At 44.0% G+C, this 25075-nt stretch overlaps 1 protein-coding gene across 3 annotated transcripts in view; it reads left to right on the top strand.

Moving 5' to 3' along the window:
- Positions 1 to 25075, top strand: part of PLEKHM3 (pleckstrin homology domain containing M3) — a 160543-nt gene that overhangs the window by 7516 nt on the left and 127952 nt on the right. For all 3 annotated transcript variants that reach the window (XM_084779291.1, XM_084779290.1, XM_084779292.1), the window contains exon 2: positions 12497 to 13325. In XM_084779291.1, the coding sequence (XP_084635417.1) occupies positions 12722 to 13325 (604 nt within the window). In that variant the 5' untranslated portion in view covers positions 12497 to 12721. The remainder of the gene's footprint in view (positions 1 to 12496; positions 13326 to 25075) is intronic.

The raw sequence follows: 25075 nt of genomic DNA, 5'->3' as shown, positions 1-25075 counted from the left end.
TCACCTGGGGCAGAGCCAGAGCTGCTTCTTGTGGGAGAGTGAATGTGGTAGTAAAAAGCAGAGCCTGAAAGTGTAAAGATCAGACATTTCTTCAGAAACTTAGACAAGAGAAAGGAGGGAAATGAGGTGGGTGGTGGCACCGCACGTTTTTAATCCCAGCACTCAGGAGGCAGAGATAGGCAAATCTGTGAGTTCAAGGCCAGCCTGATCTACAGATCTCCAGTTCCAGGACAGCCAGGGCCGCATAGAGAAACCCTGTCTCAAATAAACAGGCTTGGGGTGTGGGAGATGTAGCCTAGATGTCAACATCTTGGGAAGCAAAAAAGGGCTTTGTTTATAGTTCTTGTTGAGGGGAGCACTTCTCTTTTTTTAAATAAAAAAAACCCTTTTTATATACAGTATATTTTTGGTCATATTCTTTTCCCTCCCCTAACTCCTACCAAATCTTTCTCATCTTCCTGCCCACCAACTTTATATTTTGTCTCTGAAACCCATAAGGCAGAAAACAAAACAGCCTAATGAGATAAAAATGCCAAAACAAAAAGTGCACAAACAGCACCCACAGAGTCTTGCTAGCCAGCTACTCCTGGCACGGGCCTGCCCCACAGTGTCGACATGCCCACTGGCTCTCCGCTGGAGAAAGCTGATTTTCCCGTCCCCAGCAGCTGCCAACTACACAGAGCTTTCTGGTTAGAGGTGAGACTTTGCGTCCACTTCCCCTTCTCTGTGTGGGATTTTTGTCTGGTTTGCACCTGTGCAGGTCTTGCGTACCTGTCACCGTATCTGTGAGTTCGTATGTATATCGGGTCTGCTGTGTCTAGAAATACTGTTTCCTTGGAGTCACCTGCCACCTCTGGCTCTTACAGTCGTTCTGCCTCCTCTTTCACAGATTGGAGCTGGAGGGAGGGATTTGATGAAGACATCCCATCTAGGGATGAGGGCTCCAAAATCTCTAGTTCTTTACCCAGTGTCCAGTTCTGGGTCTCTGTGTTAATCAGAGGCAGATGCTCTCTGCTGCGGGTTGAGAGATGCGCTGACCTGAGTCTGTCCAGAGCTGTTCTGTTAAGTCCTGTTAAATCCTAAACCCCTCCACTTCAAGGCCCCTGGGAAACAGGTGCAGAGCAGCCCTTGCTGCCTTTAACTCTGCGGAAGGCATGCTTGAGTACATCAAGACGTTGTGTCACTTCCTAAGCAGATGCCCATCACCACTCGCCCTAGTTTGTTAGTGTAAAAAAGGAGATCGAAGAGGATCTAGTAATCTTTCCCTTGGTAGCAGATACCTGGGGCCTCCTGTACCCTGCTTTGGGGTTCATAAAGCATAGCATTCTGGTGTCTGATTTGCACCCCAAAGCCACCCTTGAGTGTATGACCGGTCAGTGGGCATGGTGGCACACGCCTTTAATCCCAGCACTCAGGAAGGAACAACTTTTTACTCTATTCAGGGGCTTCTCATATGCCATTCCTTTAGAGAATTTACAATGACACGGAAAGATTATAGAAGCGATTTTTATTTTTTATTTTTTGCAAATTAGATTATCACTTATTTTCCTGGGCATAAATATGACAGTTATCAGGTAACTCCTTGGGTCATGGGATTAACATATAAAACAATAAAAAAATAAATATTAGTTATAGCTGCTGGTGTTTTATCCTGAAGTTTGAAGCACCATGTATATGAAATGTTAGTGTATTATTTTAGGGTTATCAGTTACCTTTGAATTGCATATGGGACTGTGCATTTAGTGTTGGTTTTACTCAGGCCATATTACCCAAGACAAGTAACTTCATCTCTTTAAGTTCCTATTTCCTTGTAAAGTGGAATGAATAATGATAGCAGCTCCTAAATAAATGACTTGTTGGGAGGATCTAACAACTTAGTACTCACAAGGAGCCTTTTAGAAAGCAAGTAATATGTAAATATTAGTGTTTAAGACCATCATTCCACCTTTAACATAAGTCCATCCATACTGAAAGGGGCCTCTACAGGACTTTTTTTTTTTTTTTTTTTGAGACAAGGTTTCTTTGTGTGGCCTTGACTGTCCTGGAACTATCTCTGTAGACCAGGATGTCCTCAGACTCACAGAGATCTGCCTGCTTCTGCTTCCTGAGATTAAAGCTGTGTCCCAGTACCACCCAGCTCTCTGCAGGACATTTGTAAAGCGTTTACTACAGCAGTGGACAGGAGTCCCTGACAGTGGGCAGCTGTGTTAGCGCTAACACATTCATCATCTCAGTACCAGATCAGATCAGTCAAATAGTAGTCAATCAGTTCTCTGGAATTTTTGTTGTTGTTTTGTTTTGTTTTTTTCAAGACAGGGTTTCTCTGTGTAGCCTTGGCTGCCCCTGACTGCTCTGTAGACCAGGCCCTAGAATTTATACATATACATTGGGGGTTTCTGTGTAGCCTAGGCTGGCCTCCAACTTACTACGTGTGCTGTGGAGGCTAGCCTTAAGCTCCTGACTCTCCAGTAGCACCATGTCCACCCTGCAGAATTGTTTTGGGAAAACCTGCTTCACATTAGTGGTAATGGTCCATAATAAAGTTAATTTAAGGTGCTAGGGAGATGACTCACTGGTTAGGAGCAGATATTGCTCTTGCGAGTTTAAGTCCTAGGACCCATGTTAGGTAGCTTACAACAGCCTGCAAGTCTAGTGGGGGTGGGGGGTTGGGGAGGTTAGGGTGGGGTGGGGTTTGTTGCCTCTGGCCTCTGCAGGCACCTGTACTCACATACGTATACCCCACTCAGAAAACACACACATACACGTAACACACACACACCACTCACCACACACAATTACAAATAAAAAGAAATCTTAAAAATAAAATTTCAGACCAATTAGTGGAATGAAAAGCTCTCCTACTGACTTAGTGTCTTTAAGCTTTTTCTAGCCTATATGACAGGCGGAGGATTTTCTGGCCTTCATGTTGTGCAGTTAGATTCTTTCTGTTGTTGTCCTTATCTTATCTTTGAAGTCAGAGACAGTTTTGTCTGCCTTTGCCAGCCCTGCTTGCTTCCTGACTAAATTGGTTGGAGGCAGATTGATAGCCAAGGACATTGTTAGATTAAGTCCTAAAAGGAGAAAGGGGGTTCATGGATGCAACCCGTCACCGCTGAATGTGCATCGTTTCAGATAGTGGTGAGGCACCTTTTGCTTAGACCTCATCACTACTCTGGAACTCTTGAGAAAACATTTAACATTCACTTTTCTCTTTTTGCTTTTTCGAGACAAGGTTTCTCTGTGTCACCCTGGCTGTCTTGGACACACTTTGTAGACCAGGCTGGCCTCAAACTCAGAGATCCACCTGCCTCTGCCTCCTGAGTGCTGGGACTTAAGGTGTGTGCCACCACACCTGGTGCCACCCTTGTTTTTTGTTTTTAGCAGATTCAAATATAACAGAAAGAAGAAAAAAAAAGCTAAGCACTTCTCATAATATTCTTTATAAGCACCCCAGAGCTAATAGCTTGATAATTTTTTAAAATTCTGTTTTTGTTTGTGTGTGTGTGTGTTTATGTGTTTGTTTCCTTTGTCTTTGGTTTCCTCCTGGAAGCATCACTGAGTACCTATCATTGTCATTTGACTGTGATCTGTTTCTGGTTATTAATGATACTTTCTGTGTTCTCAAATATCTTACTTTTTGTTTGTGTCTGTTTCCCTGAGTTGTTAAGCCCTTCAAGGGCAGATCTGTATTTTACACCTCCACTATCTAAAGTAGCGCTTGAGTACTTGATGCACTTTTAGATTTCTCTGAGAAATTATATAAATACTATCTGCATCTGTGCTTCTCAACTATGAGACAGTTTGGGGCAGACATAGCAGGATTGCTCTTTCCCAGAGATGGCCCAGCGGCCTGCTATCAGCCCGACTTGCTGGATGTCATTCAATGGGGAAGGCAGTGCTAAAGCAAGAGCCTATTCCTGGGGTCCACAATTTGTGCTGTACTCACTGCCATATTGTCCCGAGCTGGGTGGCTCAGAGCTTGCTTTCGGTCTACTGATTGATGGTTCTACCACTGTGGCATGTATGAGCTTTGAGGCGATTTACAAGGTTGAACTTGGGTGGCCCACCGGACTCGGTGATTAGACAAGGATTTCAGAACTCCTTTGTCTTCCCCGTGGGACCTTCAGCTGACAATAGATGAGTCATTTTGGTCTCTTTCATCATGGTTGAAACAGTCCCATTACTCCTTTCACCTCTCTCTGTTGAGATTGCTCTAAGTATTTATTAAAAGGCTCACCAAGCACTTTATAAACCATAGCCTAAACTGTGCATGTGGAAAATGAGTATTTTCAGTAAAACCATGTAATTTCCCCTACAGGTTAACTGCATTTTGAGGTATTATGCAAGAAAAAATAAAAGAAACTCCAGCTTCTATTTGGAAATACCCCCAATCCTATTTGTGTTGAGAAGATTATGAACAGTTGTGTGAACCGATGGTAATCTTTAGGTCTGAAGGCATTTCCCTAGCCCTTCTGTGGTGAGATGGGCGTTTAAGGCTCGACATACTACCTCTTTATTATGCTCATTTTGGCCATATGTCACACTTCCAGCCCTTGGTGCCTGAGGTCCCTAGGTCACCTTGCAGTTACTCCCTAATGTAGTTTGAGACTGACTCCAGCAACATGGACTTTGGCTGTTTGTGGGGCCAGGAACTGAACCTAGGGCTTGGTGCATGCCAGCCAAGTGCTCTACCACACAACTATATCCCTGGCCCTCCTCTTACTTTTAATTTTGAGGCAGGGTAAGTTGTGTAGGCAGGACTTGAACTCACTGGCTTCCTGCCTCGGCCTCTGTATAGTAGGGCTACAGTCCTGTACCACCAGGCTGGACTGGTTTCTGTGCTGAAGTTGCCAGATACCACCCCGTCTCAGGATGAAGGGGATTGGAGTGACTCATTGCTTGATCTTTAATCACTGTTCCCTGCAGAGGAGGCAAGGGGAGATCAAGTCTGCAGTTTTAGACATTTATAGAACTGAGGTCTGCCTCCCTGTTTTGTTTCTAAGGGTATATTAGGCCACTGGTGTTCTTTTTTAAAAGGATTTATTTATTTATTTATTTATTTATTTATTTATTTATTTATTTATTATTTACACAGCATTCTGCCTGTATGCCAGAAGAGGGCGCCAGATCTCATTATAGATGGTTGTGAGTCACCATGTGGTTTCTGGGAATTGAACTCAGGACCTTTGGAAGAACAGATTGTGCTCTTAACCTCTGAGCCATCTCTCCAGCCCGGACACTGGTGGTTTTATGGATAGATTTTCTAGTCCAGGTTGCTGCTTTGGTAGCAGAGCAATCTGAGATTTAAAGTGTTGTATGCTTATATTTAGCTGGATTGCCGGAAAAGCGTCTTGGAGCATCAAATGTCGTAAGATTTTGCAGGTGGAAAATGATAAACAAGTGCAGAGATTAACTGAAACAGTATTTTTGATTGATAGTTGGAGATATTTCAAAGGAGACTCTGCGGTGCTGGCATTAGAAAGGGCTTGAGTTCCAACTCACTGGAAAATATGACCAGCCTAGTTGCTGAGTGTGTGTGTGTGTGTGTGTGTGTGTGTGTGTGTGTGTTGGGGTTATCACAAAATAGTCCTGTGCTCTGCAATGGTGCTTTTAGTTCTACGCAAGGTCTTAGTGAAATACCTGATATCTGCCATGTTTAGTGCTAAGGAAGCATTCTCTGCTCAAGTATAATTAAAAAACTTAGGTAAACATGGGGTTTTAGAAAGTAAGCCATATTTTACTAAAGTAAGCTTACATTCATACACACACACACACACACACACACACACACACACGCACACACTCAGACACTGCTAACATAAAATTTAAAAGCTTGAAAAATCGATGTTTTTAGAAAGTAAGTCAAATTAACATTACTCAATGGTCATCACACTGTGGCCATCACAGTGACCATCACACAGTGGCCATCACATGGTGGCCTCAATCTAAGTACTTGATGTTGAGTCCTCGTTTGAGAATGAATAGCATAGTAGCAGCCACAGTATACATTGTGAGGCTTAGAGACATAAAGTACCATGTGACATAGCTAGCATAAAATAAAATGACAAATTATCCTCCTTATCATCTGAAAAGAACACTCAGTGGATGATGTAGGAGAGGTACCAGAGATACACTGGCAGTTTAAAGAGCAATTTAGGGATCAGAGAAGGCGTTCAGAAGAGGTGGCAGGTGAGAGTGGCACTTGAAAAGTCAGTAGAAATTTAATAGGTAGAAGTGGGCAGAGGGTAACTTAGTAATGATTACCAGCAAAGTCTGGGAATTTGAAAAGCATAAAATGTAATCTGTAGTGTTTTTGTTCTGAGCACAAGAGGTGTGTACAGAAGGGAAGTACAAAACTGGAAAAGCAAACCAAGCCAAGGATACATGTTGGATCTTGTCAACGGGAGCTTCACTGAGGGAGCCAAGCCACTGCTGTTTCTCCATTGCCTACAAGTGTGTCCTGTTCATAGTAGACACTTAGCTAATATTGAACAATGGAGCGTGGTTTTAGATACATTGAGTACAGTTTTGCCATGAAGTGGGCCAGCTCAAAAAGTTCTTCACTTAGCTGGGAACATACTACCAGAGGTCAGGTCTGCGTTTGAGAATGAAGGCAGATGTTTGAAATTGCAGTATGCTTATTGATTATGTAGCTGCAGTTGGTGGAGATGACTCAGTGCCTGGTTTTTTGTTTGTTTTTGTAAGACAGGGTTTCTCTGTGTTGCCTTGGCTGTCCTGGACTCACTTTGTAGACTAGGCTGGCCTTGAACTCACAGAGATATGCCTGCCTCTGTCTCCTGAGTGCTGAGATTAAAGGTGTGCACCACCACACCCTCTTGAGTGCCTGTATTTGGTGAGGAAATCCATAGGGGAGGAAGAGTTTGTAGACTGAGACTTAAGAGAGTAGAAATAACAGGGAAATTGAAGAGTATAGTACCCAAGTGTATTAGTCATTTTCTTGTTGCTGTGGCCAAATACTATAAAGCAGCATGAGGAAGGAAGGAAGGAGCCGGTGGAGGGAGGGAGGGAGGGTGGGGGAGGGAGGGAAAGAGGTTATTTTAGTTGATTGTTTGAGAGTCCATCACAGTGGGGATGTCATATAAGCAGGAGTGTAAAAGTCTGGTCACATTGCATTTTCAGTCAGGAAGTGGAGGTGAATTCTGACATTTCTCTCACCTCTGTTTTGTTCTCTGTGGGACGCCAGCACATAGGATGGTGCTGCCCTCATTCTGAGTATCTTCCCACCTCTCTGTAAATGCCATCAGACAGAGGAAGAGGTCTGTCTCCTAAATTCAATTAAGTTGACAGTCAAGATTAACCAAACAAGGGGCGGGAGAGATGCCTCAGTGCGAAAAGGCACTCGCTGCTGAGCATGCTGAGCTGAAGTTTCAGTCCCAGAAACCACGTGGGAGGAGAAGGCTGACTCCCGTGAGTTGTCCCCTGACCTCTACACATACCGCAGAGGCGTGTGGCATGAATATAGGTCTTTTTGTTTTGTTTTTGTTTTTCAAGATAGGGTTTCTCTGTGTAGCCTTGGCTGTCCTGGACTCGCTTTGTAGACCAAGCTGGCCTCAAACTCACAGCAATTCACCTGCCTCTGCCTCCCGAGTGCACGATTAAAAGCGTACACCACTACACCCACCACATATAGATCTTAAAAGAATTAATCCCATCAGGAAATTTTGGGCAAAGCTTCTTTGGAGGACTGACTAACACCAGCTAGGGGGATGTGGGCTTTGGAAACAGTAGCTAGCAACAAAGTAATGAGGAGGCCACCAGATGACTGTAGAAGTTCCACGGCATGTGGCCTGTGCCAGGTTGTAAGGAACAAGCAGCAGACCACTTCTCCTTTCCTCCTCTGCTTTCTCTCTATGCTCTACTGCACTAATAGTTATTGGGATATGCTTTTAGAGAATATATTCAAAGAGATAGTGGTACCCAAACTGTATATAGTCTCCGTTCCATTTGAGTATGGGACAAAAACCACCCTTTACTATTCATTTCTTTCTCTGATTTAGTGACTAATTTTTATTTTATTTCATATCTGTCAGCATATTCCAGAATTTCTATGTGCATTTGTTATCATGCAGACACTGTATACAAACGTAGTGCTCATCTCACAAGAGAGCAGTAGGCTTTTATTGAAGTGTGGCTACAATGAGGCCACTTTGTGCTCACTCCACGCCTATGAAAATGGGGCTCCACCTAAGGTCCAAGCTGTGAGTCTCATCTGAAAGCCTCCAAGTGCCCTGGTCTCCTGCTACTGCCTGGCTGTGCTCCCTCAGCATATTTACGTTGTCTTTGTGATAGATAGAGCACTATAAAAAGCGGCGTACTTCATGGTTCAGAAAGGTCATTTTGCTGGTCACTCCATTTTCTGGTGGCTCCATTACATTGTGTAACTGAGAAATTCCCAGTCAGCTCCAACCTTAACCCAGGTGAGAGTGTGTGAGAGCCCCAGGTCCTGGGTACCCTTGTGGTCACCTTGGCTCTCGGATGGCAGAAGCAGGTTATCCGAAGCGTCTCTGGCAGCACATTGTTCTGTCCAGCCTGGCAGTTTTGGAAACTGCGTGGCTCCAGATACCTTCAGCGCACATTACACTCTGAGAAGTCACTGGGAGTGAGTTAGCACCCTTGTCAGCCAGCTCAGAAGGCCAGGCATCTGTGCTTGGGTAAGTTAGGCCAGTGTTATTACTCACTCATTCCTGCTTGCACCCTGTATGGAAGGACTGCTGGATCAAGCCTGTTCACCAGCCTCCTAATGAGCATGTGACCAGCAGATTACTGTGTTAGAAAATAGCAACACCCTGATTCTCCATCCTGTTGCATCTTGATACATGCATGGGATTCTTTGGTTGGAGCTCTTGATTACCACATTGACAAACGGGTTTTTCTCCCTATATGAAATGGTAAAAATAATTCCTTTTGTAGAAAGGGTATTCTGTAATTGAGGCTGGAGAGATGGCTCAGCTGTGAAGAGCACTTGCTGATCTTCCAGAGGATGGGGCTTTGGTTCCCAGCACCCACGTGGCAGCTTACAGCCATCTGTAACTCCAGTTCCAGGGGATCTGGTGCTGTTTTCTGGCCTTTTTGAGTACCAGGCATCATCATAGTACACATAGATACATATGGCAAAACACCCATGTATATGCAGTAAGAATTAAAAATCTTTTTAAAAATTCTATAGTTCACTGAGTGTGAAAGACAAGTAGTATTAAGTAGTTGATTTTGGTCTCTGACTTGGCTTTGGTTGAAGTGATGAGTCTTTTCAGGGACAGAGCAGGAGCCTGTGGCTGATGAGGGTGAGGCCAATGGAAGCTTCGTAATTGTGTGGCGGCTCGTGTTGTTAAAGGCATGCTGGAACAGCTGCCTACTGAATGAGCTACATGCAAAGCAATTTGATATCAGCAACTTTAATGGCTCCAGGTAGCTGAGTAAGGCACCAGAGGTTAAATGGTTTGCCGCAGGCCACCCAGCAAGTGTGTGGTTGAGCCAGATTTAGAACAGAGTTCTAATTAGCTCTTGACTTCCAGCTTTGTGCGAAGACTCACCACTCTGTACCCACACACTGGAGCTCACTTCACTTGTCAGAGGAAGGGACACTTCAGTTTGTGACTTGTCTACACATGTTTAGTTAATTCAAAGCCAAATGATGCAAGCCAGTGAGAGGTATTCAATAATAAAGTCTGAAGTCTACTCAAAGTCAGTAGAGTACAAGAAAAAGATAAAATTCCTCCCAGAAAAGTAGCTCTAGAAAAGGGATCCCCAAAAATGACCATGTGGTAATTGTATGGTAGGGTAAAGGTACTGTGGCTGGCCACCAATTCCTCAGAGGCTGCAATGGGATTTGAGGGATTGGCTGGCCGTTTTAACACAATGCAGTAAACTGAGGGTGCAGCGAGAGTCCATGTACACAGGGAAGGTTCTCCAGCTTGAACAGAAGCAGGGGGGAGTAAAACAGCAGGCAGGGTAGGTGATGTAGAAAGATCATGAAGGGCAAGGGCCATGAGTGTTCAACGTGTGTGTGTGTGTGTGTGTGTGTGAGACAGAGAGGGAGATGAGAGAGAGAGGGAAAGGGGGGAGAAGAGAGACAGACAGACAGACAGACTGACTGAGACTATTATTTGCTTGAGCAAAAATGAACATACATTCCTGGGGTTCTAGAGCTTGTTTTAGTGGCGAGAAAAAACACTAGCATTAAATCAATAAAGAAATTAAATAATAATATTAAAATATGGCAAATGCTTAAGGGAAAAGGTGATTAGTGTTTATTGAAACATACAGGCCCTGGTGATGGTACATACTCCGGACATGACATGATGACAGTGGCACTTCCATTTTGTGTAGCTCTCTTCCAATCATGAAGAAAGCATCAAAACAAACAAACAATCCACATAAAGGGGCTGGCAGGTGGCTCAGTTTGGTAAAGTGCATGCTGGGCAAGCATGAGGACTCAAGTTTGGATCCCTGACTTATCTACTGGCATGATTTAAAGATTGCTTCTTCAGCATTTGTAAAGCCCTGGATTTGATCCTTAGTATTTACGCGCGCGCACACACACACACACACACACACACACACACACACACACACATACCACATATGCACACACCACACACCACATATACACACCACACCCATACACACACACACACACACACACACACACACACACACACACACACACGCTTGGTTTGAAATGGTAGGTACCAAAAGGAATACTGGTAATCTTAGGAGGTTAATTTAATAATTTATACATTGTTATCTTTTGTAAAAAATGGGAATCTTGTACTTTATGTTCATTTTAATATGTTAATTTTTCTTAATCTTTGGTATACAAGATAAAACTGGGGGGGAGGGGGCAGTCCCATTTCAAGCCTCAGACTGAGGCTTGAGATCAGAAAGAGCAAATCCAAACCCTGTTTGCAGCTAGAAACATTGTATGAAGTTCTAACACAATAAATATTAAACACACAAATGTATCAAGTTCATAGTCACCACCTCTTTATAAGAGAAGCGACCACAGTTTCTGTGATCTGTGTGTACCATTGCTAAAGCTAAAGGGAAGATTTTGGTCTGGGGATAGGGTCCAGTTGGTAGAGTTCTTGCCTGGCATGCTCAAAGCCCTGGGTTTGATCTCCAGAACCACCTAAAATCAAGTGGGGTGGCAAACACCTAAAAACCCCGTGCTTGGGAGGTAGAGGCCTGGGGATCAGCAGTCAAGAGCATTTTCAGCTTTGTGTAGTGGGTTTGAAATCAGCTTGGTAAATAGATAATAAAAGGTTGTCTATGTTAGTTTATATTACACATTTTAAGCAACTTAGTTTGATGTTACTGATTTAAATATACTAGTTTAATGACCTAGCAGCTAAAAAGTAATTGATTAGTCATAAAGTGTTTGAAAAATAACCATGTCTATCTTTTTAGCAATGTATGATGGTATTATTAAGTGATAATTTTACCTACTTATAAGTAGTAAAGAGGGGAAATAAAGATATTGCCTAATTTCATCTGTTCTTTTGCAAAAGACACACAGGTATATATATGTGACTTCCAGGCACTTGAAATACAGCCAGTATGACTGAGGAACTTAAATTTACTGAATTAAAATAGCCATGTATGGCTGCCGATTACTGTATTGGATTCTATTATAATCCATGTCTGTTCCAGTTGTACCCAACCCTGAAGGCCTAGCATCTTCCAGTGGGTTAGGGTTTATGTAGTGTTCTTTCTGCTCAGGTCGAGCTGTGAGGTTTGGTACCTCAGGTCCAGAGAGAAGAAATGATGAACTAAAGCCTGTCGCTTGGGCCATCATTTTGCCATAGGCTTTTTGCCTGGCTCCCCACTCTGTCACAGCCTCATAAACCCCTGACCTTCAGTCCTAGGCTAGACCTTGTACTCTGCGACCAAGCCAGAAGCCAGGGAGCTTGGCACGTGAGACCTTTTTCTAGGAAGACTGGAGAATTCTGAGGGACAGAGTCATCATTAGGCTTTATTTGTTATAACTCAAGGAAGCTCAAGCAGTGATGTTAACATTCAGGTTTAGTCAAAGGGCAGCGTCCTTCTCCTTCACAGGCAGCAGCCGATGAGTGATCTTAAGTGTTGTGAAAGCATTCGTGACTTTTAGGCCCGTTGCACTATAGGTCCAGCCACAGAATCCCTAGTGTCTTTTGCTTACTGTTCTAGGTCAACAAATCAGAGGAGTATGCCAGGGCAGTCTTTTTACAGCTGCTCTCAAAGGCTTCCCTGTGTGAATAAAAGCTGTTGGCCTTATTCCCCATTATCAGGTGTTCCACCCTGTTCTGCTTAAGTTCTCCTACAAAATAAAGAGCCATGTGTATTCCTGACAATAGAAAGTTTGTATAGGTGTTGTCATATCCCCGTGTGCATGGCTGCCACAGAAGAGGCATAAAAGTGGAAAAGTGATTAGACAGACTTGTACACCACGGAACACAGTAAACAGTGTGCTGATGTTGTCTTGTTTGTTTTCTCCCAGGAAATCGAGGATTGGCACTGCATTGCCCTGCTGTCTGCACTGAACTCTCTTAAGAACAAGCTCGCTGCATGTCTCCTCACTCACCGGCTTTCTCTAGGCAGCCAGATGAGGGGTACTTCCTCTTGTCCCCACAGCTGCGTTGCTGAGCCGCCTCTCTCTGTTGGCTGAGCATTGATGACCCCCTTTCCTGAAGTAGTGTAAGACTTAGACCCTGGACCCTGTGTCATGGAAGCTTTGGAAGTAGATGACATCAGCCCCGCCTTAGAGGTTACTGAGGAGTTCTTTAGTACTTTTGACAGTAAGTTGGAAAAGGCTGTGCAACAGGCAGAGGTTTATGGGATTCAGGAAGTCCCTGAACTGGTGGGGCACGAGGTACTTGGTAACCTAACAGACAATGGTGCTTTGAGAAACGTTGCTTCCCTGGGCAAGGGGACCATGATTTGGGACCACTGTAAGAGCAGGCTCCTAGAAACCAAAGCTCAAAATGTCTTCCCTGCCAAAGAACAGCTTATGGTCCAGAGAGGGGCAGCCCCAGATAATCTTTCCTGGATGGAACAAAAGGAAGCGTCAACCTTCAACCTTTTCAACATCTGTCAGCGTCGGAGGGACAGACCGCGTTCTGTGAATGACTTATTGGATGAGACCACGACTTTCAAGCCGGGACATGCTCGGTCGAGGTCTGACGTGACCCACGTAGACTGGCGGGTTGTCCTCGGCACCATGCCTTTGCAGCAGCAGCAGCAGCTGTCCCTTCAAGGCCCTCACTTTGCCAGGCCGTCTTTTCTGTTGTCTTCACCCAGTAAGGTAGAAGATGCTCAAGGAAATACAGGTATGTTCTATGTCAGCCTTCTAGTGAACAGCTGTTGACTTCTCCTTTGTCTCCCTTACAGCTGCTGACTCTCCAATAGCCACAGCTGGCTTTTCTCTCTCCCATACTTTGGTATGTTCTTTGCTTCAAATCAGCCTTTTATCTTCTGAAGAGGTATTTTGTGTAATTATGACTATGGTTAAGCCTCACTTTCTAATCTTCTATTAGAATATTCTCACACTTAATGTACTGTTTTCCTCCAAGCACTGTGTGACACTGTTTATTCATATAAGATGTTTATCAGACCACACATTGGATTTTATTAACCTTCTTCCCTGGAGGGTTTAAGATGTGTGAAGACACGCTCTGTCCTGTAGAATTTTTCATCCAGCTGAAGGGGCCATGCATCAATGAATTTTGGCAAATTCTTCAGAATGAGAGACAGCAGATGGCCAACTGAAATGTTTGTCTTCCTCCATGTACAAGTGAGTGGCAGTGACACAGGACAGGAAAGAGAAGGCACAGTAGGCTGGACGACTCAGAAAAAAAGCTTGCAGGGGACATGAAATGAGCTGGCCCTTGAAGGACATGGAAGTTCAGAAAAAAACATCTTCTCAAAATCACAGTGTGAGCAAAGATGAAACGGATGGGGTGTGGGCCAATCAGAACAAGGCCCTGGGTGCAGGCCGCAGCCCCATAGGTTGGGTGAAAGCGAGTTGGAGTGCAGTGGGGAGTCAGAGTAGTCTGAGAAGAGACATCGTTTGGACTATAGATTAAGGAAATGCAAAGTTTCTGTCCATGACATGGCACATTTCCACGTACAATGCAAAGTCACCCTTTGAGACACTTCTTCCCTGTCAGAGTCACAACTTTCCGTTCCTCATCTTTTCATCTTGAGACTAGTGGTTCTCAACCTTCCCACCGCTGCAGTCCTTTAATACAGTTCCTCATGTTGTGGTGACTCCTAACTATTTAGTTGCTTCTTCATTAATTTCATAAAACTGTCATAAATCTCATAAAAGATTATTCATACAACAGTAATTTTGCTACTGTTACAAATCACAGTGTTAACATCTGATATGCAGGATGTCTGATACACACCTCCCAAAGGGGTTACGCCCCGCAGGGTGAGAACCACTGCTCTAGACTCTCTAGAGGCGATAAAGCAGAGTGTGGTGCCCGATTAGATCCCAGGCAGACAACCCTTTGCTGGGATCCTGTGCCTGGAGGAACTACCTTTGCATCCTTTGTCATAGTCATGCAATAGGTAAACTCTTCAGCTAGCAAATAACCTCAGTAGATTGTTGGCACTCACGTGGAAGTTTGTCATCAAGTCACCTTAACCACTTGTAGACCCTAGTCAGGACCCAGATGAAGAGATTATCACATTTCCTACTTTATTTGCCCAGTTTGTTCTGATTATACACCTACGAATTGGGCATCCTTGGGTTCTCTAATGCACTGGTCTTTTCCCTTGAGTACCTGACAGACTATAGTTGTTACTTTTTAATTTTACATTTAAATTATTTTTATCTAATATAGAGTTTCTTTGTGTACCATTGGCGATCCTGGAACTTTCCCTATATATCAGGCTAGCCTTGAACTCAGAGAGATCTGCCTTGAGTGTTGGACTTAAACGCATGCGCCACCACTCCTGGCTTGTGATTGTTACTCTTTAGTTCCTAGGTTTTAAAATTCTGAATAGAACTGGGTAGTAGTGGTGCATGCCTTTAATCCTAGCACTTGGGAGGCAGAGGCAGGCAGATCTCTGAGGAGGCCAGCCTGGTCTACACAGCAAGCTCCAGGACAGCCAGGGTAGTTACACAGAGAAACCCTGTCTTGAAAAACAAACAACAAACAAACAAAAATCTCAATAATACTTTATAGTAAAATACAAGCAGTGATTCTGAAAAAGATATTATTATACATGACCTTTGTACGATTAGAATAACATATTTTAGCCATTGCTTGGTCATTGCATCAGGAACAGGGGGACTTGGGCAGATGTGGCACTCCTTTCTCTTACACCTTTTCTCTCTGACAAGCTTGGGGGAGTAAGCAGAGTGTGCTGTGCTTTTGTTGCTCGCCAAGTGAAAAGCGGGGCCGGCAGGGCCAGCAGTACATAGGAGAAAAGCAGTCTGGTTTTGTGGGTGAGGAGTACACAGTTCTCATCTAGGTGTATAGAGAGCTGATAGGAATTTGCCCTATGGATTTGTAGGCACGGAATTCCTTCAATCTGCTCCTGGGGTCAGGGCTATCTCTTAGGGTGACTTTCCAGTGGCAGAGCCAGGGCACAGCAGACACTGGGAAGGCAGTGAGCCAACCTTTGGGGCCTTGTCACTTTTTTGTTGTTGTTTGACCGTCTTATTTTAGATGCTCATGAATGCATTCTGGAGACTGCATTGCTTCAGACATTGGCAGACCAGGTCTGACTTTCAAAAGGAATGTTGGCTGACCTAGTGGAGGAAGGATGCTTCAGGGGTCCAGCCATGGGGTGTGGCTGCAATCCAATCTCATTATTACAGTGTGCATTATCTGAAAGCGTTTGGCTAGTAATGTCAGGAGGTTAGGTCATAAAGTGATGAAAAGGAGCAGACCTAAGGCAAAGTGGTAACAATTATTCCAAAGAATTTCAAAGTATATGGTGGAGCCAAAGCTTCCTTAGAGCCAGCATCTTACTGAATCCCGCTGTCCACGGTATCCCGGCAGCCGCACCATGCTGAGGGCTTTGACGCCACTGTAAGAGTGTCTGATTCAGAGCCCTAGCACTAATCTCAGTTGTATGAAGACGTGCATGTAGATGAGTGTCTGTACTCAATGCCCAGACACCACTTGCCTTCTGCGCCACTGTCGTGTTACTCCCTGAGAGACAGTCAGCCATAGGCATGGTGGGGTTCCTCAGAGGATGAAGAAAATAGAGTCCTGCCATCACAGATGAGGTCAGACACGCCCATTGTAAGGTAAAAACATGTGGGTGTCGGGTACGTTTTTATACACGAGTAATAGATTGTATGCACACATACGTGCACTGTAAGTGAAGATACGTGGGAGATGAAGATGAGGCTGTTTAGAAAGAATATTCAGCTAAGACTCAGGACTCCAACTCTACTCACCATATATGTTTGGAAGAACCTCTTACTATCTCTTTACAAACTTACCAAGACAGATTAAATTACCTCCACAGTCCTTCCCAGCCCTAAAACTGTATCGCTCTAAGATGTGCTTGAATGGATCCTGACTCATGGTTGTGTGGGGACTAATTGCTATATCCAGATCAATAATTGAAGATCATGACTGAAACAAAGGTCTGCTTAGAATTTTCTAACTGGTGAGAGATGTCTGTGTGACTTATAAGTCTACTGCTGTGTGAACTGCAGTGGTAACTTTTTAAATGAAAAAAAAAATTAAAGGAATCTTTTGTATTCGCTATAGAGCTCTGAAACTCAACAAACTGCCAGGATGGAACTCACTTTTCCTCCCTTACTGTGTTCACATTTTCATCTGCTTGGCAAGGGCAGTGGTCAGCTGGGCTTTTGTTTCTGTAGGTGCCGCTCTCTGGTGACCCGGGATGCTCCTAGGCTTCTGTTTTCTTGTTCTGAGTGCTTTAGGAGAAGGTCTCAAGCAGAGATTTTCTTCCCGGCTAGACAAACCTCTGCAGTGTAGTCCTTTATCCTGCGCTTTATGCTACTGCTTCAGTTCTCCTTTCCCGGATTTCACTTTAAAAAAAAAAAAAGACAAATTTGAGACTTACACTAAAATGACTGCTTTTTCAATTATGCTGTTTCTCAAAAGCCCCGGAGCCAGGAAAGATGGAAATGTTCATGCGGATCTAGAATAAGTGAGGTCACCAGGACACGGGCTCTTGCTGAATTTGTGCTTCACCCTCCAACAGACTAGTCAGTACAAAGAAGTTGCTAAAATAGGTCACAGGAAGTTGATGGTGTGTGGTTATACAGTTCCCACTGGTTAATGATCCCATGTTGGCCACTGCAGCCATAGGACACCCAGTGCTGTTCCCTGACAGCCTGTATTCCAGTTCCTAACACTGCTGTAAGGGACCCGTGAGCGTTTGACGGTCTCTGCGGGTGTTCTCTTAATGCATTTTATTTTCTTTTGACTAGAAAAACTATGGTTGTTAATCTTCCAGCTGCTAGAGTTATATTTCTAAAACACAGATCTTTTGTACTACTGTGTTCATAGAAATGAACCATACAGGGCTGGAGAGACGGTTCAGAGCTTAAGAGTACTAGATGCCTTTGCAGAGGACCCAGGTTCAATTCCCAGCACCCGTACAGTGGTTCACAGCCACCCGTAACAACTCCTGTCCCAGGGGACCTGATGCCCTCTCTGACCTCTACAGGGGTCAGGCACACATATGTGAGCAAATATACATGTAGGCAAAGATTTATAAACAATAAAAACGTAAAATAGATAGAAACAAACTGTGGCTCCCCATTACTTATGAAGTTGCACGAACTTTACAAGCATTCAGCCTCTTTCCAACTTATCGCCAGCACTGCTCTCTGCTGAGGCTTTTTGCCATTTTTAAATGGACCTTGTGCTTTCCGCTTCCTGGCTTTTGACCAAGCTGTGTCCTCATAACGGGAGATTCTCCTTGGCCTTTTGCTTTCCATAAATCCTTCATTATTTTTCAAGGGCTAATTCAAATGCCACATTGTCCCTCAGACTTTTCCAGTTTGTTTTTCTTCTTCTGTACCCTGTTGTTTTTCTTCCAAGCACATTTTATTCTGTTGTATATTATAGTTAATTGCTTTCTATAAGAACCTTTAAAAATGTGAACCATATTGTAGAAAAGTTTGTACTGGACCAAGAATGAGCATGTGGAAAGTTGAGCTCTGTGCACGCACACGGGAGGCCAGAGAGTCCCATTACACACCCTGTCTGTCACTCTGCAGCTTCCTTCCTGAGGTAGGGCTTCTTTCTTATCCTGGGGCTTGCAGACTCGGCTAGAATGGCTAGCCACAAGCCCCAGAGAGCGCCCCTTGCATCTCAGCTTCCCGAGCGAGAGCTGTGGTTACAGGTACTTGCTGGGCTTGCCCCTGGCTCTTGGCGTTGGTATTGGGGATTGAAGTTCGTTCTTCATGCCTCATGACTACATGTGCTGTACTACCTGAGCAGCCTCCATAGCCCTTGTTCAGCTGAAGTCTATGTATTAGTGCTTAGGAAAACCAGGACAGATAGTGAACTGCTGTGCTCCTCCTTCAGAAAGACTGTTTCTCCTGCTTCGGCATCCTTGTTGCCTGTAGTTCTGTGTGTAGGCTTGGGCTTTCTTTCTTTCTTTCTTTCTTTTTTTTCTTTTAAAGATTTATTTATTATATAATACAGTGCCTGCATGTACACTAGAAGAGGGCACCAGATCTCATTATAGATGGTTGTGAGCCACCATGTGGTTGCTGGGACTTGAACTCAGGACCTCAGGAAGAGCAGGCAGTGCACTTAACCACTGAGCCATCTCTCCAGCCCAGCTTGGGCTTTCTTTGCCCACTTAAGTGTGTCTGTTGTTCTTGTTCAGCTTATGTTTAATCAGACTTTACTAGCCTGGAAACATACACCCAGGTATGTTATACAGACTAAGCAGGTTGTATTTGTGTATTTAGGAATATAAATATAAATGTTTATACACACACGTATACAAACACATATATATGAATGTAACAACAGTTAATGAAATAAGAGGTCATGAATTTGAAAGAGAGCAAGGAGTAGTATATGGGAAGGTTTGGAATGAGGAAATGAAAAGAGGGAATAATTTAAATAAAATCAGAACTGAATAGCTATATTTTCCCTCCTAAAATAGAAATGGCTTCTGTTCCTCTTCTTACTGTTTGCTATATCAAGTTGAGTAAAATTTGTTATTGATATTCGTAGTAAGAGCTATCATTTAATGAGAGTTAATTTTATATCCATGCCCCTGCTAAGAAGTGCTCCTTTGTCATCTTACTTAATATTTATAGTAATTTGATAGAATGGGTAGTATTGACAGGTGAACTGACCCACAGCCATCAGCGTGAGACTGGGACCCAGCTAACCTCAGAGAGGACACGGGCTGGGCTGCTTGATTACACTACCTCCTAACGCTGAGCTTGGGTTGGACTCCTTTGCTCTGCCACAGATTAAACAGCCTCATCTGAGCCAGGTGCAGTGGTGCACACCTTTAATCCCAGCACTTGGAAGGCAGAGGCAGGCGGATCTCTGTGAGTTCAGGGCCAGTGTGGCCTACAAAGCCAATCTAGGACAGCTAGGACTACAAGAGAAACCCTGTCTTGGGGGAGGGGGGGATCTGGAGCTTAAAGTTCTTGCCGAGTCACTTCCTTTCCTCTTTGCAGTGTTAAATCAGAATGTTTTCAAAAGCCAACAGTGGCAGTGGCATGTCGCATAGCTTGCCATTGTAAGGTCGTTAACATTTTTTCCTTCTTATCAGTAATTGGAAATTCAGTGACTTCCAGGCACTATGTGCAACAACACTTAGCAAAAATCCCAGAGGGGGGTGGTCCTAGGGCTCTTATCTTTTTGTTCTGTTAGCCTCAGCATATTAATGATGTCTCCTTTTTCTGCTCTTTTTTACTACCTAGAAAGCTACAGCAGCCCCAAGGCTGATTTTATATGCCAACAACCAAACTCAGAATGGTGAGACAGCAGTTCTTTAAGCTCTCTTTCCCACAGGCTCCTAATAGCACCCAGTCTCAGCCAGGGTGGCATGCCCAATCTTCAGGCAATCTCTAGTGAAGGACAATAGGGTATTGTAAGTGGTTTAAATGCATTTTGAGTCTTTCGTCAGGCCAGGGAAGAGACCCTGTCCCCTGAGTATACGCTGCTATACCCCAACAAAATGTGGGTTCTCTGGTGAAGCGTCTGACAGGTTTTGCCGTAGCTGGAGTTGAGAGAGTGGACTTTTTAGGCTCCCTCTGGCTCTTACATTTCTATGCTTCTCCAAGTTATACAGAGATGTGGTGATGGGACGCCAGTTGTCCTAAAGTCTAAGGGAGATTCTTTCATGTTTATTTTCCTTAGATTATAGAAGCAGAGCAGAAAGATAGTTGTGGCATATAATGGCAGAAACATTTCTGCTTGAGATTGTGTACTAGGTTAAAAAGTTGGGCTTGTGAGCTCCTCGTCAAGTTTATGTCAGAGAAGAGAAATTGACCCAGAGCGAATTGACTGTGGCTACTATTGCCTACCATCTAGAATTAGCATATGCAGCTCATTTTTCTCTTAAAACCTGAGCAAGTGATCTGCCTTCTAGGTTTATGACAGAACAAATAAGATGCCTGCCTTTTACCCAAAGGAAGGTTCTCCAGTGTAACTGTAAAAAGATTTTTTTTTCCTGACAGAATAAGTTTATTAAGAAGAGTCTGTGGGGACATCCACAACAGGGTATCTAAGAGGAGTCCAGGTGGGGACCCACTGTTGACGGTGTAGCAGAAGCCAGAGACCTCAAACCAAACCAGTGACTCATTGCAATGAACATTTGCAAATAAACATGTGTGGAAAAAAGGGTGTGCTGTGGGACACTATCACACACTACAGCTTCCACAACAAAATTTTTGATGTTGTTCTTGTTTATTTTGTGTGTGTGTGTGTGTGTGTGTGTGTGTGTGTGTGTGTTAGGGTGTTGGAGGGGTGGAGGCCAGATATGAAGTGAAGGGACAGGGAAATTAGTGGGATTGGGGTACATAATGTGAAATTCTCAAAGAATCAATAAAAAGTTAAAAAAAAAAAAAAGAAGAAACAATGAAAAAAGAAGCGTCTGTGGGACAGTGTCTGGGCGCTGTGCTGGCAGAGGTGCCCTGGCACCACAGAGCATGCTGAGACTGCTTCCTGCACTGCCCCTGCTTCCTGTGCTCCATGGGCAGTGCGTGATTGTGTGAGCTTGTGAGTTTCACTTCTCTCCTGTGCCTGAAATGAAGAGAGCAAACATTAAAATGTCCTTTTCCTAGCTTCTGCCCTGAACACAATTGAAAGCTATAACATGAAGCAAATCGACAATTTGCAGCTGTGCTTCATGGGCTAAAAACTGGGAAGAAAAGAGTAATATTGGTGACCTGAGATGCCAGACAAGTCTTGAGGGAGGAAGGAGTGTTTCAACTGAGATTGCAGGGCTGTCTACTAACCTAAGGTGGTGAGCACGTCTCACGTAGCGCTCACCCACACGAGGAGAGCAAGGAGCGTGGGCTGAATGTGGTACGTTTCAAATGACTTCCATTAAGAGATTAGGATACTTTACAGGAAGTCTGGAAATTGTCCTGAGTGAAGGGTGGGGCTAGGACAGCCACCTTCCTTGAAGCCACTCCAGCCCACACAAGGGGCCGCCAACTAATGTAGTAATCTTGGCTTTCATTTGCATGCTCCACCCTGGGTAGGAGGGGTGACCTCTTGTCAATTAGGAGAGGAACTAGGTAACAGCCTCTGTCACAAGAAGTACCAGTTCTGCTTCCGGTCTGCTCCAGATCTGCTCCTGCATGCCATCCACCTTCCATGTGAGTCCCTCAGAAGGGGAGGGCTGTGGCTGTTGAGGGCTGCTTGTGGCACAGCCCCGTACTCCTGGGCTTGTGTTTGCTACAAATCTAAGTTGCATCCTCTAACCAGCTGATCATTTTATCTGCATATGACTGGCTACCTTGTCAGGCTCAGTTGGTTTAAATCTTTGGCGAGGAAAAAGGATGCAAATTACTGGTCTCCTCGGGCATCAGTAGCCTCTATCATGGATTGATGGGTTAAAAAAAAAAAAAAACTAGAGAAGTGAATTATGCCCAATACTTCAGGAGGCTATGACAGGAGAAGCAGAATTTGAGGCTAGCTTGGTCTTCACACCTAGGCCCTGTCTTAAGAAAGACAGGAAGGGAAGGGAGGGAGGTGGGTAAGTAAAACTGATTGGGAGGCTCTGCTAGTCTTTATCACATGAGGTGATGACTTTAGTGAGAGCAGCTGTGGCAAGGAAAAGGAAGTGGGACATGTGAAAAGTAAACCAGGATCAACTTGGGGTTAGAAGGAGGACCCCCCACCCCAATTTGGAGTCTGCGTCCCCTTCCTGTCTTCTAATAACCGGCTCCATCCTCTCCATTACTGACACTACTTCCTCTTCAAGACTTTCCAGATCTCAGATGGAAATCTCTTTCTTCCCTGACCCCATTAGCTGTTCTTGTTGAAAGGCTTTGAGTACTTTGGACTTCAGAGTGTGGACACTTTCAGAGCTATTGCCTCTCCCCTACTGTGGGCTATAAACATAGGAGATTCTAGCAAAAGCTCCCATAGATTCTAGCAAAGCTGTCTGTTGATACATCGTCCAGTTATTGGTAGAGACAGCCCCTGGTATATAGGAGAAAGAGATCAGGATTGCTGCCCTTGCCGGAGAGGGATGTTTGCAGAAAATACATCTGGGTAGTGTGATAGAGGACGCCTGAGAGTGTTTCTCTAATCTGAGTGTAAGATGTAGACTCACTAAGTAGGTGAAATGGCGGGGAGGGGTGGATACTACAAAGCATTGGGCTAGGGGGAGACATCCCAGAAAGTATTGCAACTTTAGAGGCCTTGAGGCTAGAATGTGCATGGCTTATATAAGACCCATGCGAGGACTGTAGATGGAGTATGAGAAAGAGTGAGAGACTCTTTGGAAGCGCCAGAGGCCAGCACCACACAGAACATGGATTATCAATGTGGGATTGTGAAAATAATGTCATGAATTTGAAAGTTGTGTGCACACCTTTAATCTCAGCACTTGGGAGGCAAAGGCAGGCAGATCTCTGAGTTCGAGGCCAGTCTGGTCTACAGAGTGAATTCCAGGACAGTCAGAGCAAACAGAAACCCTCTCTTGAAAAAACAAAAACAAAAATCAAAACCAAAAAAACCAAAAAACAAAAAAAAAAAAACCCAGTTCTGATTTATTTATAGATTAGAGAGATACAGTCTGAAGTATTTATAGTTGAAATGATACAGTGCCTTTAATTTGCTTTCAAACCTAGACAAAAGATGAAATAAAAACCAAGAGTTAAAGGTAGAAGTGACAAAACAAAACAAAATAAACTTGGTGGTGTGTCTTTGTATGGATGGATGGATGCAAGTGTGTGTGTGTGTGTGTGTGTGTGTGTGTGTGGTGAATCCATATGTATGTATGCATGTTTGTGGATGCACTTTCCTATGTGTGTGTGGAGAGCAGAGACCAACAATATCATGTGCCTTTCTGTCCCTCTCCACCATGTTTGTCAAGATGGGCTTTACATTGAGTCTGGAGCTCACAGTCCGGGCTAGGTTGGCCAGCCTGAAAGTCCTCAGGGCCTTCCTCTCAGCAGCCCCTAAGAGCAGGGCTACAGATCTGCACCCCTGCCTGGCTTTTTACGTGAGTGTTTGGAATCCAAACTCAGGTCTGTCCTTTACCTGCTGTCTCTCCACCCCAGTGGTCTTTGAAGCTGAATGAATGATGTTCACTTGAGGGTGTTTGAGATTTTCCATTGCAGTATTGAAAGGGCCGCTTGGGAGCTTAGGCTAAGGAAGTGTGGCTTTTTATAATGCTTGAAGGGTTTTGGCCTGGTGGCAAGAAATACAGAAGGCGCTGTGAGAGTCACAGAAAGCTGTGAGAAAGTCCCAGAATACTGTGAGATAGACAGGGAGGAGGCAGATTGGATCAGGATGGAGGAGGAGGAGGCCGTGAGAACGGATGAGGAAATAAAGGCAAAAGAGGAACTGGTGGGTGGGGCATGCAGAAATGAGTCAGGTGCCTGGCTGGGAGTATACTCACTTCCTCTTTAGTCAGTAGTGGTCCTAGGGACTGCTGTGCCTAGCCTGACTGTGTCCAGGGATGCTGGGCAGCGGGGAGTGGAGGTAGCGCGGGCTTGCTTGCCTCTTAGTTTTTTTTAATGAAGAATTTCTCTGCTGGTTTCATTATGAAAGTTAAGGACTATGATGATTCATTTAGATCATGTTTCTGCATTTTTCCCCTTGGGGAAAAAATGACCCTATCTTAATCATTTATATTCATTAAGATTGAAATTCTCTTATGAAATTGAATACTTTAAAATGTATGTGTAAATTAAATGAGTTAAAATGATAAGATCTGGAGAAAACGCCAGTTATGACAAAATAATGAGTTTACACACACGTACACATATCTTTTGATTTGTCACTAACAAAAAAAAAATTAAAAGTAAACTTCAGGGGGGCTGAAGAGATGACTCAGAGGTTAAGAGCACTGTCTGTTCTTCCAAAGATCCTGAGTTCAATTCCCAGCAACCACGTGGTGACTCACAACCATCTATAATATGATCTGATGCCCTCTTCTGGTATGTAGGCACACATAAAGGAAGAATACCATACAAATAATAAATAAATGAATAACTCTTTAGAAAAGATAAACTTCAGGTCTGATAGAAAGTAATGGTTGCTGGAAAATTAGATATGATAGTTCTCCAAATCCCATAATTAAAGATAATTAATCCTCAGAGGCAGGCGATCATTGTGAGTTCGAGTCCAGCCTGGTCTACAAATCAAGTCCAGGACTGTCACAGTTGTACAGAGAAACCCTGTCTTGAAAAACAACAACAACAAAAAGATGGTTAAATCCTTCAAGCACACAATTTAAGAAAATATGATATAAACACTGAGAAAGGACTAGGTGCCCCTGAGAAGCTTCCTGCCTTTCCCACCTTCGTGACTTTCTTCTTCTTGTTTGGGAACAGGATTTTTCATGGTAGCCCAGGCTATCTTCAGACTCTCAACAGCCTTCCTGTTTCTACTTTGTGAGTGTTGAAGCCCAAGAA

Source organism: Acomys minous, assembly GCF_964271855.1.
Source record: "Acomys minous genome assembly, chromosome: 4".
NCBI lineage: Eukaryota > Metazoa > Chordata > Mammalia > Rodentia > Muridae > Acomys > Acomys minous.
The sequence above is the reverse complement of the archived record's forward strand: the minus strand, read 5'-3'. Positions and strand labels throughout refer to the sequence as shown.